Genomic DNA, 14,243 nt, shown 5'->3' on the forward strand with positions numbered 1-14,243 from the left:
CAGACTTTATGATTGTACAGGAACAATAGTGTTGCAGGACTTTGATCAGCCAAAATAACACCATGCTGTTATTCTGAGGTATCATACATCACAGTTAAAAGTTTCTCTGGCTGGTGTACAATTGGCAGAGTCCCTGTAGACGTTATCCCCCCGTTCTGAACTATAATTACAGTTTCTTTTTATATAACCTTATTGGCTCTGCAGTTTATAGTTTCCAGTTCATTAGTAGCAGGTCAGAGGCTGGTCACGTGTTGGTCCCTATGTCATTCACTCCGCTCCTCAGTAAACACAAACACTTTCAGTTCAAATGCTTTTTTTAATTAGTGGTTAGACATTTTGACAGCTCTTATACATTTACAGTACATTACTGTAAACTAGAAACTTGTTGTAAACTAGTACTGTAAACTAGAAACTTGTTTACAGTAATGTACTGTCTACATAAAATCAACTAACTGTAGCGATAAGATCTTTTTTATTAAGCTACAAACAAACAATCTGTGGTGTGAGAAAACACACCACAGTTTGGTCATGTGGGCAACACAGCACACACAACGTTTTGGTAGCTTTGTAGTCTATAACATCCTGTTTGTGCTTATTTAGACTCATTGAACGAAATTAAACGATTATGCAATTGAAGAAACATTATTATTATTATTATTATTATTATTATTATTATTATTATTATTATTATTAGTGTTATTATTATAAGTAGTATTATTTATTGACAGATTACTGGTGAGTTAGTTAAAAGGTAAAAATAGAAAGGTAAAAGTACCTCTGTACTGTTTAATAATACTGTAAAGTGTGAGCTGATGAGACCAGGCCACCCCACCCCCAGTGTCCTTTCCGCCTTCTCCACAGTCCTCTATTCACACCCCCTCTCCCCACTGCCCGGCGGAGGTGCTATTGTCTGGCTTCCTGCGGCCGTGTAAGCAGCTCTCCTCATACATGCGCGCTCTAACGCACGCACACACACACACACACACACACACACACACGCGCGCGCGCGCAGCCGGGGGAACAGGCGCGCTGCATGCGGTGCGCTCCCATTTCTGCAGCGGACGGGGAGCGAGTGGTGCGACTGACTGTGAGAACGAGTTGTTGTCGTCAACTAACTTAAAGATATGATCCAGATTTCTTCGTGCCGTTTTGAATCGGGAGAGCTGGATACTCCAAGGAGCCAAGGACAGTGAGCAGGAGCCAAACACTGGACTGAACAACACACAGAGGATGGAGTTTTTCTTTTGACAGCTGCGCCGCTGCCGGACTGACAAACATCAGTGACCAGGAGGTGAACTGTCACCATCCATCCCGCTGCCAGTAAGTTCGCCCTGCTTTGTCTGTGAGACAAAAACATGTTTTCTCTTCAGCTGAGGAAAACTTGAGACGCTTCTTTCCACATCAGCCACAAGGTTTGACGCCACAGAAAAGATTCCCAGCAGCTGTCCTCAGCAGTCATCCACAACAGAGTTAAACTAAAAGCCCGTAGAGACGGAACAACTTACTGAGAGTCTATAACTAGAGCTTTGAAAAGGACTAAAACTACACTAGGCTGGGGCCTCAGTCATTGATGTAATTAAATTAAACGTAGTCAGTGCTCTTTTTCCTGTGTTTCTAGTTAATAGATAATAGTCAGCAAATAAAATGAATCCTACACGAACAGTTCTGATGAACTTCTGATTAATCGTTTCATCTATAGGGACGGATGCCTGACCAGCAGTACATAGTTCACACTCATAGTTCACTCAGGGTCTAATACACGATTATACAAATCTTAATCTACTTAGTTTTTCTACAAAAAAGTGATAAATCTCGTGAAGTGATGTTTGATTCATGTTCACGTGTTCATGATATTGGTGTTCTCTAACAACATCTCTGACTGACAACATGCCGTAGCCATCCCTTCATCTCCTCCATCGCCTGCTTGGCACCACGCCGCCTTCGCTGCCTCTTTCCTCCTAGCATGTGAGAGAAAGGAGCAGCTGGATGTGAGCTGAGCTTGAACTCGATCCTCTCAGATCAGCAGGTCCCAGAGGCCTGTTTCTGTCACAACCACGACCGACTGCAGAGGGAAACTCTGTAACTGAGCAGCTGTCCACGACCTGTACATGAAATCCATACACACACACACACACACACTCAGGGTTGAAGTCCCTTGGCACAGCTTCTAATAACCCACAGAATGCTTATGTGTGTCTCTGCTCTAGACCTGAAGTAAAGTGTCTTTCACACACAAACTGTATGGATGTCAGATTCAGTGTTGGCTCTCTGCAGAAACAACGTCAGCTGAATATGAAGCCGGCACTGTCAGGGGTCCTGGGCCTGAGCCATAGTACACAGAACTCTACAGTTTATGTGTGTGTGTGTGTGTGTTTGTGAGAGAGAGAGGACTGGCACATGTAAGTGTTTGCCTGCTTGTGTGTGTGAGACTTGCGCATATGGAAGTGTGTGTTTGGAGCAGGCGGGTACAGTGAGGGCATTGTGAGGAGGCCTTCTGCGAGGCGTGTGAAAAAGCAGTAAAGATGTCACACTGCAGCTGGCACAGGACAGGACTGATGGACTTCTCACACTCACAGCATGTGAGTGTGTGTTGAAAAGACAGATACAGCGGGTCTTATCCAGAGGCCCTCAGGATTGGGTGGGTGAGGTGGTCGGCCAAAGGCTCACTGCTGCTTCAACATGTTGCATAACGCAAGATAAGACCAGTTTAGTTTTGGTTTAGAGGGTGCTGTGGTGATCCAGAATTGCAGTCCCATGAAGTTGGAGGAATCAGGAGAGAGATTTTAGTTAAGAAAGTTAAACAAATGTTCAGAATCATGCGAGCTTGATCATACATTATGTAAAGTAACACATTTGTGTCAAACCACAAACTGTTTTAGACAACATCAGATGTAAAAGCGCAGAACGAGAGCAATAAATCTTTGGCCACAACTTCCGCAACACAAATGTTTATGTTGAATGTGGACCGTCAAGTGTGTGGACCATCGCTGACTCATATCGCACAGAACATTCGCAACAATCTAGTTCCTGTTCTGTGACAGTTAACTATCTTTTAGTAAACAACTGGAAAATGCATTGTCTTGTTGCAATATCAAATCATTTGAATTGTTCGTGTTCGACAGCAAAACTATTGTGACTTCTGTACAACAGTGCTCTGTGATGGAGCTCTAATCTTCCACCAAGTCACCATCCTAAGTTATTTACCTCTTCCAGTTCACGCATGTACATTTGCAATATTTTACTCTCTCTTTAGATGGATGCAGTGTTTTTTTTTTTACATCCTAATCTGCAGTGCTTTTAAGTCCCTGACAGCTATTTACCACTTGTGCAGATGACAGCCACAAACACCACTGCCATGAGAACTAAAACTATGTGACCAGAAAAGAGTAAGAGTATTTGTTCTAACAGATAACAAATCAAAACACACTTACAAGTACGCAGAGAGGCAGCAAATAAAATGAATCATACAACACATGAGCACATAATTAAATCCATATGTCCGCATTTGTCATGAAGGTTTTTCTCTTTTAGGATTTGCTAGTTTAAAATTAGTTGTTTACAATCATAGTGTAAGAAAGAATACACACGTTCTGCGATTCACATTTGTGCAATTAAAACTAAAACACACTCAACCGGCTCCTCTTTAGGTGCCAAAGGTCAGTATGCTTCTTCTTGTGGGGAAATTGGAGTTGTTTGCTCCTTGGTCTGTAACTTTTATAGTGAGGAAGTGACTGTGTGCTTTTTCCTTTCCTCTCCACAGGAGGACTGACCAGGCTTGCAGCCCAGCATCCTGACTGTCTCTGCCTCAGTTTGTGTGTCTGAGTGTCCACCATGACTTGGAGAGGGCTAGACTGGTGGATCCTCTACTGACAACTCTGATCCCGTGATCTCCTTGTTTTGCTCTTTCCCTGCTGGCCTGGCTGTACGCCTGTTCTGTGGAGCTCCCTTCTCCATCTAAGCTCTCGCCATGGCTAGTCTGGTTCTCAACGAGACTGGAATGGAGAACTGTGGCATTGACGACTCCTTCAAGTACAACTTGTACTCTGTGGTCTACAGCGTGGTCTTTGTTTTGGGCCTGATCACCAACTGTGCGGCCCTCTTTGTGTTCTGTTTCCGGATGAAGATGCGCAATGAGACCACAATGTTTATGACTAATTTAGCGTTATCTGATTTAGTATTTGTGTTCACGCTGCCTTTCAAAGTTTTCTACAATGTTAACCGCCACTGGCCATTCGGAGACGAACTGTGTAAAGTTTCAGGAACAGCCTTCATCACCAACATCTATGGCAGCATGCTCTTCCTCACCTGCATCAGTGTAGACCGCTTCCTGGCCATTGTCTACCCTTTTCGTTCACGCTCTATCCGCACACGTAGGAACGCAGCGCTGGTGTGTGCCGCAGTGTGGCTGACCATCGTAGGAGGAGGGATATCGGTGACGTTCTTCTCCACCATTAACAGCACAAACACGGCTACCACATGCTTTGAGGGCTTCTCCAAGAGCACCTGGAGGACCTACCTGTCTAAAATCACCATCTTTATCGAGGTAAGTCACCTGACACATACACCAGTTATACACTTTATTGACCTCACCAGAAACACAACATTAAAGATTAGTCCTGCTGTGCTCTTTATTAACATCCCAGATTGTTGGCTTCCTCATCCCCTTGCTGGCTAACTTGGTATGTTCCTCTCTGGTCCTGCGGACCCTGCGTCGCCCAGTAACTGTTGGTCATGGCTGTGATAACAAGAGACGCGTCCTACGGATGATTATCGTCCATCTGGGCATCTTTATCATCTGCTTCGTACCTTATAACTCCATCCTCTTTCTGTATGCCCTGGTGCGGACCCAGGCGCTGGCTAACTGTGCAGTGGAACGTTTTGCCCGAACACTTTACCCCATTACCCTGTGTCTGGCCTGCCTTAATTGCTGCCTGGACCCTGTGGTCTACTACTTCACATCGGAGAGCTTCCAGAAAAGCTTGACCTTGGGAGGAAAAGGGCCCGGCTCCCGGCCGGAGAGCATGCCCCGCAGCGACACTGAGACCCCGGACACAGCACACACTCTTCCCAAAGACACACACACTGTGGCCAGCAATGGAAAAGAAGCAAAAACATCTGAAAGCCAGCTCTGACTCAGCAGGGGAAGAAGGAAGGAAAGAAGGACAGGGTAGGTTTGAAAGACAGGAGCTCCGAGTTTGAAAAAAAAAAAACAACAATCAGATGTTTTTGTCCTGGAAGTGACAAACACATAACTCAGCAGATTAGTTAAGCCCTAAAGTAAGTCCGGAGGTACGGCCTGGGCTTTACGGATTAATCCACCACTGGAGAACAGAGGAATGTATCTGTGTGTTATGAGCTAGCGCTGCAGTGACTAGAGACCCAGCCACATCAGGACTATCATGATAGTCCAGGGATACACAGAGCCTCTAAAAGAGACGCCGCCACGTCGTCACTCAGGCTTAATACATGCAAACGCTCACAAATGCACTGGATCGTGGATAGAAGGTGATTTCCATCCACATTGTTGAAATACGCTGTTAACTAACACACTGAGCCCTTACGTTTTATTAAGATGAAGTTCAGGCTTTGACGGTGCATTATATCATTTTAGACGTTAATGTTATGACACTCCTTAGCGTGGCGAGCCACTGTTATTATAACTCAGCAGGGCACTGTCTTGCAGAGTTACAATTGTCTCGTGTTAATGTTTGAGTCCATTAAATGTCTGTTTTGAATTTTATTTGTGGCTGCATTTTTTTATTTCTGTCCAGTGATTCGGTCAAACGGGCCTTTGTCAGCGTCACCTTAGATTTGCACTCATAGAGGAGGTTTTCCATCCACCATGCAGCCACTGTGATCTGTAAGAGGGCTACTCTGAGCCAAACGAGGACCTTGGTCTTTGTGCTGTGTCACAGGCCAAATGCTTATTATGACCCGATCAATTGTGCATTGTTTGCTACTGAATGAGGACTCTCTGTTTTAATCTGGCCTTAGACTGCAGATCTGCTCAAAGTCTCAGGATTGTGTGCTCCAAAGTACATGTAAACACTGTTAGCTAATTACCCTAAATCACTGTTACACTGCTTGAAGCACAAAACAGTAAAGGGTCAGCTGATCCTGGAGTTTGAGTTGCTGACTTTGCATCTCTGGGTTTGTGGGACAATTGGTAAATACTTTTATCTAAAATGCTCAAAAATGTTTGTGATTTTATGAGCTCTGGGGAATCTTGGCATACTAAATAACTTGAAATAATTTACTACATCACTGAGCTTCTAGAAATGACTATTTTACGACAAATTATGCTTTACCACTGTGTGTTGTGACCAAGCCGCTAAGTATTCAAATCTGTGTTGTTTGGGGCAGCTCTGGAAGTAGAACTGTTTTCTACCAATCATGGATTGGTGGTTCGATTCCTGGCTCCTCCTGTCACATGTTGAAGTGTTCTTGGGCAAAATACTAAACCCCAAGTTGCCCCTGTTCAGTCAGGTCAGTTGTGTGGCAGCTCTGCCATCGTGAGTGTGTATCTGTGCGAATGGGTGAATGAGACGCAGTGTAAAAGTTTTTTTAGTACCAGTACAGTAGAAAAGCGCTATGCAAGTGCAGACCATTTACGATTTCTGCCCATTTTATTACATTGTAGACTTCATTTTAAATGGCTTAAATTCACCAACTGCTAAATGGAGGAGGTTTGTAATCACCTTGACTCTTCCTAACTGGCATTGTTGAATAACCAGGAAAAAAACCCAGTGGTCAGTGCTTTTGAAGTCCTCTGCAGAGATGAGAAACCCGGCAGAAAGGATGACCCTGTCAGTTGCACTTCATCAATCATGCCTTTATGGTAGTGTGGTTAGACATAAGTCACTTTGAAAAAAAGGCATATGACAACCTGCTTAGAGTTTGCATGACTCTTTCTGCAGAACTCCAAACAGTGAAGCGTGGTCGTGACAGCATCATATTTTGGGAGTGCTTATCAGCAGCAGAGACAGGGAGACTGGTCAGAATGACCTGAAGCATACAGCCAAGAAAATGCTGGAGTGGCTTCAGGACACTGAAGTCTGTCCTTGAATGGTCCAACAAAAGCCCAGCTAAAACCCCAATAGACATCTGCGGAGAGACCCGGCAATGGCCGTTGACAGATGTTTCCCATCCAGTCTGACGGAGCTAGACAGGATCTGTCTAGTAAAGTAGGATAAACTGTCTAAATCCAGGTGTGAGAAGCTTTTAGAGGCTGATATAAGTAGACTTGAAGCTATAATTACTGTTAGATGACTCTGTATCTAGAGTCTGAATACTTTTGTAAAGGATAGATGTCAGTGAAAGGTTTTTTAATAATCAAAACAAAATGTCTAAAACATGTTTTTACTGTTATTTTCAGCTGAGTATGCATTAATGTGGATACTGAATACTTTCTCAAGCCACTATATGTCTCATACTATAAGCTAGAAACGATCAGATTTTTGCAGGACATTAAACATGATGTTTAAATTGTTTATTCATTCCTTAACAGAGTCATGGAAAGTTAGAGACGTGGCCATACTTGGGAATATAACATGCATCTATACCTGCTGTAGTAGCATGTAAAGAGAGTGAAGGAGAGGGGAAAAAACTACTTTAGTAATCCCAGTAGCTGTCTGTCTGAGTGATGTGAACATGTGCACCAAGCAGCAGAGACACAGAGTCAACAGTTAATGGACTCAGGGATTTGGGGTCAAGAGCAGCAGATGAGAGCAACTGTCTGGAGTGGAGTAGAGCAGGAATTAAGAACAGTGGGGCGTGTTTACATATGCAAGAGCTCGCTTTTACCCCTCCTGAGTGGTTCATGTCAAGAGTGTGGCAGAAATTTTGCAACAGAAGACACTCACCAGCTCACCCTTTAAATATCTCCTTTTAAGGAGCAATCTGCTCTTATGACTGGAGGAGAAATACAGCAAATTGAACATTGTTTTGGTAAACCACGAATATTGGTCTGTTCTGACATCTTGTGGCTGTAAGTTGGAACAAAGCTTGTTTTAGTAAAAAACGGATCACATACCACTGACCTTTGCCTGTCACGTTTCTTTGCCTTCAACGTGTTTGCTAATCATCATCCTGCCCTGACTTTGCACTGAACTGTGTGCGTGAAGACGAAAGCGCATTGTAGCACACACAGGAAGCCTGCTAGTCTCAGAACATAACTGCCATGCAGGTGCCCGGGGCTGCATGGGAACGTATCAGCAAGTGATAATCTCTAGGTGTTATTTTATATGTATTAGATGATGTGAAACTAACGGCATGAAAAAGATGCAGATATTTTGCTGTGGTGTGGCTTTGCACCTAGAAACTTTTTTTTTTCCTTTCTAGATGCCACAGAACCAAAACCAATGACCATGTTGCAAAAGGTAAATAGCCACTTATGAAAATCAGTAGCCACAGAAAAAATAAACTTAAAGTTTCAGATGACAAAAGTAGAAATTAAACGTATCGTCTACACATAAATCTACTTGTTAACAAAAGTGTGGTTCTAATAAGCAATCATTTTTAAAAAGGAAGTGTGGCACCTGATAGGGGAAGCAGATACATAGAAGTTTTTTTTATCCTTTTCTCATACCTCTAACCGTCAAGACAAAAGCATTTAGACTATCAGTATAGTATTGTACATGCATACTGCATCAAAGGCCTTGTGTGTTCTCGGACTCTGTTGTGTCCACTAGCCAGATCACCTGCTTTAGAAATCGTCAAATTTTAAAAGGTAAGACGTGATTTCTGTCTTTCTGTCTGTATTATGTTAGATTTATGACTTAATTTCTTATCATTCTGTTTTCTTAACCCCGACTTTGTCCTCACTGTGTGCCCAGAACTGTGTCTGTGTCAATTTTTGGCTCAGAGCCTCTTTGGGTCTTAGTGACGTAGTAAACGGTAGAAAAACACTCACATGCATAAGGGCACAGCTTCCCCTTCCCCTCATCATCAACACACGAAACCAAGAGCCAGTCAAGCCTGGTAGCAGCTCACATGGGACACCATCAGCAAAATGTGTCACATTCAGACAGAAACCACATCAGTGCTAGGTTAAGTCTGACTTGCTCACATGCACACGCTGACAGGTTTGTTTTCTTGGTTGCATAAGTGCAGGAAGACTTAGTTTGCTACTGTTTGCCTTGAAGACGTGAGAGCTATTGTGCGTCAGTCTGAGCTTTGTAGAGGAGTATGAAGCATGCGGTCTTCGGTGGCCACTTCTGTTTCTGACCTCTCCAGTCCGTCCATGCTGATTGATAAGAGAAAAGACACAAGAAGAGCGCAAGGTAATGACACAGTTTTTGTTCAAATGGTTCATCTCTGCACTGTTCTTTGTCTGAACCATAGTGGTCAAAGTCATGACAAAGGGTTTGTTATTAAATCTTCTTTTGCTTTGCATTCAAAATCCAAATATTAGCCTGAATTCTGTTAAGAATCTACATCTATTGGTGGTTACAGATATCGCTAAAGTATGTGTAAAATGTAAATAACGTGTTTTGAATTATCCGTCTCTGTCATGGATATTAAGTCATATTAAGTGACATTACAGCAATATTCAGTTACTGTTACCGCTCAAAGTTTCACGTTTTATAGTGATGAACGTGTTTCGCACAACAGTTGTTAAAATGAAAGTACCAAATTGATCTACATAAGTTCCACAAAACCTGCATATCACTTCCCCTAATGCAAGAGCAGGACACACTGTTGTGAGTGCACACATTACATGAGACAGTCCGTTGGAAATGTAGCAGACTCATACCCTCAACGGCCAACAGGAAATAAGAGTCATAACTAATCAAAATATTACAATAAAGCAGCAAAAAAGAAAAAAAAAACAAACTGTCACAGTTTTTCTGTTCCCCTCTGGGCCAGCACAGGAAGGGTGTGGTGTCGTCTTAATGGCAGAAGGAAGGATGGTTAGGAAAAAAAATGGTCTATCGTTCTCACATTTCCTGCTGCAATCTTTGGACAGACAGGGAAGGATTTATTACACTTTGGTTTGGCATTCTGCAAATATCCTGCACAAACTGTATATCACAGTCTGAATAGTGAATATCTTTTATAAACTATACTAGTTTAGTTGAGTTTGTGCTTAACTAAACTAAAGGTGGTAAAATATGGTTAAAGCATTGGTAATATTGAGTGAACATATTGAATTTTCATTACCAAAGCATTAACATATAAATCCATTGGAGTGGAGTGAGAGTTTTTATTCTGTGTCCTGCTGGCTGAAATAATTTGTACACTTGCAACATATATATATATATATATATATATATATATATATATATATATATATATATATATATATATATATATATATATATATATATATATATATATATATATATATATATATATATATATATATATATATATATATATATATATGTATATATATATATAAACTAATCACATTTTGCATTAAAAGTATTGATTAGTTAATAAGTAACTACCACAAAAATGTAATGTATGTAATAGATGCAGTGTCATAACAGGAGGAATACAATGAAAAAAAGATTGTTACATTGTGGTTATACTACTATCAGCCCATTACTTAAGTCAGACTGTAAGAAATCTCTGTTACAAGTAACAGTAAAGAGTAAAGTAATGAAACTAACTCTCTTTTTAACTTGCTCTTCATTAAGTTCATCATGAAGACAACTCCAATACTTGACTGAATGCATTAATGCGTTGGGTACTTCAGTAACTAAAAAGCATTTTAAAAGGTTCAATTCATATAGTTTGATTCTCTTTAACACTTTCCCAGGTTGATTAATAAGCCAGTTAAAAAGCAACAAACCTAAAGACTAATTTAAGAAACTAGGAGCCAATCGGATTTGCCACAACCTGAAGAATTGTACTACTGATTGGTAGTGTCTGACTTTACAGTGATGTGGAGGGATGACGCCACAGCTCCTCAGAAGTGAAGCCATCTTAAAGCACACTTACAAGTTGTTTGATCAAACAGAAAGGGGTGTGACTTTGTATTATTGCCTTTGTATAGTTGACAGCTTTGATTGCCAGGCAACATGGGGAAGCAAAGCGATGTGTGTAGTAAGAGCTAATTAGCATACATTTTAATTTGCTCGTTCATTGCAGACATTGTAGATTGAACTGATGCAGGAACAAACCTCTCAGAACAATGCACACGTGAACTTAAATTAGCATGATAACATTTATTTAAAAAGGTCTTTACAACATGTGGGGGGTGAGGTTTATGGTCTACACTACAACCGTGACTTCAGATGGCTTTACTTCTGGGGAGCTGTCATGTCATTGATTCTTTTCACACTGTATAGAATCATGAAATTAAGTCAACTGCTGTAGCTCTTGCTGTTTAGTTTCCTGTGTAGTTTCCACAGTATCATCCGTATTCTTTCTGATCTCAATCACTTCTGTCAAGCAAATATGTGTTTTTGTTTTACTGTAGTAACTACTGTGATATTACATAAAACTTTAAAAAATTAAATTTTATATAATTAGGTTGAATTATTTTTATAGTTTACATAACAAGTCTGTTTCATTACTGGAATATTACCCCTATTACCTGGTTATTACTGAGCTTTATATATCTATATCTATAAAGCACTAGGAAAAGTGTTACACCATGATGTTAATACTATTTAAAAAGTCATAAGTTACAGCCATATAAACATTATTAGAATGAGAAACCAATATTGGATAAATGTTATATATGACAAGTACTACAAAGTGTTTCCACTGTGTGTCAACTACAGTATAACCTTTCTGTTTCAGATGTAATGGAAAGAAATTAAGGACTGACCAAAGAAGCTGAACTCTGACAACTCCAGTGTCTATATAAGTGCAGGAAAGACTCTGAAAATGCCTGGGTCCTTGAATGGGTCCCTGCTGAACTCCTCCTGTAGCCACAATATGACCAAGTGGGACAAAGACATGGAGACAATGTACACTTACTTTTACCTGCTGCTCTTCATCCCAGGACTGCTGCTCAATACTACTGCACTCTGGGTCCTCTGCAGATATATTAGGTACACACACACACACACACACACACACACACACACACACACACACACACACACACACACACACAGGGTTACAAACAGAGACAAATCTTAAATTCATCCTAGGCATGGCTAACTCTTCTGCTTGTTGCTCCACAGTAAGAAGACCAAGGCGGTGATCTTCATGATAAACCTGTCAATTGCTGACCTGGCACACATCCTTTCTCTGCCCCTCAGGATTTATTATTACTTCACACACACCTGGCCATTTGGTCGAGGCATCTGCTTGTTCTGCTTCTACATAAAATACCTCAACATGTACGCCGCCATAGTTTTCCTGGTAAGCAGAACAAATAATCCTATCCTAACAATTTCTGCGAAGAGTCAAATGTCACATAACTTTTTAAATGAATGTTGCATTGGAAATAACAGGAAATCATCTGCATTTAACCAAGTGACACCCTTGTCCTGACTTCCTGTGATTCTGTATCTGGTAGATAATTTTTACGTCGTTGTTTTGTTTGTTTCCTGTGTTTTCAGGTGTGTATCAGCATGCAGAGGTGTGTCTTCCTGCTTGATCCGTTTGTTGCTCGACGTTGGAGGCGGCGTTATGATCTGTTAATCAGCCTCATAGTGTGGGTGGTAGTCAGTCTGGCCTGCTCACCGTTCATTCTGATGCGGAGCAGCAGCAGCAGCAGCAGCAGCAGCAATTCTTCCAGTATCATCTCAAGCACACAAACTGTCTATAATCTGTCATATTCTTTAAATGCCACCCCACATTTCTTGGGACCTAAACTCTCCCCAACTCTGATTACAAGCCTCAGCACAGGAAGGTCAAACTCCATTACCGATCCCCCCAAAGACGGCTGTTTTAAAGATTTGCCTATACGTCGCCTGCCTCTGTCTCTAGCGGTCACCATGATGGCTCTAGCTGAACTGTTTGGTTTCTTAATTCCTTTGATCTGCATCATTTACAGCTCCATACGCATTGCCTGGTCCCTTAAACAAAGACAGACTCATGATCGGCAAAACTCTACCGCGTTCAACTCCTCAGCACGTAGCCGACTCCAGTCAGTCACCTCTGTCAATGGTCAAGATAGAAATCATGAGAGGCAGACAAATGGAGAGAAGCGGCGTGCCCTGCGTATGGTGCTGAGCTGCTCTGCCCTGTTCTTGTTCTGCTTTGGCCCATACCACATCAACTTCCTTCTGTACCTGATGGTGTCACAGGACATTGTATCACACTGTGCTACCAGGTTGGCTGTGCATCAGTTCCACCCTGTGTCCTTGTGCCTGGCGAGCCTGAGCTGTTGCCTCAACCCCCTGCTGTATTACTTTCTAACTGCAGAGTTCAGACAGCACCTAACTATACGCACCTCCTCTTTCTCCTCCTCACTACTGTCTTCCCCGAGCTCCCCGACCCATCGTCCTACACAGTCAAGACTGATGAGCATGGAGAGCAACTGCTCGGATTAGGAAGTAGCATCAGAGGCAAGTTAGTTAACCAATGACAGAGAGAGAGAGAGAGAGAGAGAGAGAGAAAGAGAGATAAATGTGACAAACAGACACGTCTCAGATTAACATGATCCACGGTGTACCTCACACATCTTAGTTGTCTGAAAACAAGCTGATCTAACAAGTTTTGAACTCACTGCTTTAATTTAAACACTTTCAATCAGCAACTGAAATTATTTACACGTTTCACATCAAATATTTTGTATTTTTTGTACATTTTTTTCCTTTATTTTTATTGTTTTCAACATTGTACATTAATACTGCAGACATCCAAACTATAAAATACCATGCATTGAGTTCACAACAATTGTTAAACAACCTAGAATATGTTTTATATTTTCAATTCCTCAAAACAGCAAATTTTCCGCTGATGAGAGCTTTGCATTTTCTTGGCATCATCTCAGTCAGCATCACAGTGTAGACACCTGGAATAGATTCCCTCCAATCTTTAGGGAGTCCCCAGAGGTGTTGAGCACTTGTTGGCTGCTCGTCCTTCACTCTCCGGTCCAACTCATTCCAAACCATCTCAACTGGATTCAGATGGGGAGATTGTGGAGGCCAGGTCATCTGATGCAGCGCTCCATCACTCCCCTTCAAAGTCATGGTTTGCACTGATGCAGTTCAAACTTTTGACTGGTAGTGTATTTTGTAAATATTTGAAAAAATGCATGTTGAATTCTTGTAAATAAAAGTAAGTCTGCATTTCCTGTTGTATCTTTTTTACTGTGATGTTTTTCCCACCTG

General features: G+C 41.7%; 1 protein-coding gene across 3 annotated transcripts; it reads left to right on the forward strand.

The window, feature by feature from the left end:
* The first annotated feature begins 1,039 nt into the window (after positions 1–1,039).
* On the forward strand, positions 1,040–14,206 carry lpar4 (lysophosphatidic acid receptor 4). Of its 3 annotated transcripts, none has more exons than XM_026357904.1 (4): positions 1,040–1,320; positions 3,761–4,543; positions 4,644–5,167; positions 11,755–11,844. In XM_026357904.1, the coding sequence occupies exons 2-3, from the start codon at positions 3,968–3,970 to the stop codon at positions 5,130–5,132; spliced, it is 1,065 nt and encodes a 354-aa protein (XP_026213689.1). In that variant the 5' UTR covers positions 1,040–1,320; positions 3,761–3,967; the 3' UTR covers positions 5,133–5,167; positions 11,755–11,844. The 3 variants fall into 3 exon arrangements, with proteins under 3 accessions (XP_026213689.1, XP_026213688.1, XP_026213687.1); XM_026357903.1 differs by lacking the exons at positions 1,040–1,320; positions 3,761–4,543; positions 4,644–5,167 and adding exons at positions 8,586–8,728; positions 12,144–12,324; positions 12,525–14,206 and having other exon boundaries at positions 11,755–12,008; XM_026357902.1 differs by lacking the exons at positions 1,040–1,320; positions 3,761–4,543; positions 4,644–5,167 and adding exons at positions 8,765–9,281; positions 12,144–12,324; positions 12,525–14,206 and having other exon boundaries at positions 11,755–12,008.
* Positions 14,207–14,243: the final 37 nt, after the last annotated feature.

The sequence above is a fragment of the Anabas testudineus genome, chromosome 10 (genome assembly GCF_900324465.2).
Source record: "Anabas testudineus chromosome 10, fAnaTes1.2, whole genome shotgun sequence".
In the NCBI taxonomy this organism is placed as follows: domain Eukaryota; kingdom Metazoa; phylum Chordata; class Actinopteri; order Anabantiformes; family Anabantidae; genus Anabas; species Anabas testudineus.

What these genes read in the sequence shown, in the direction of transcription:
- lpar4 (XM_026357903.1), top strand. Translation starts at nt 11,842, where the DNA reads ATGCCTGGGTCCTTGAATGGGTCCCTGCTGAACTCCTCCTGTAGCCAC. An exon ending in GTCCTCTGCAGATATATTAG is followed by an intron (nt 12,009 to 12,143) that starts GTACACACACAC and finishes GTTGCTCCACAG; the next exon opens with TAAGAAGACCAAGGCGGTGA. An exon ending in ACGCCGCCATAGTTTTCCTG is followed by an intron (nt 12,325 to 12,524) that starts GTAAGCAGAACA and finishes CTGTGTTTTCAG; the next exon opens with GTGTGTATCAGCATGCAGAG.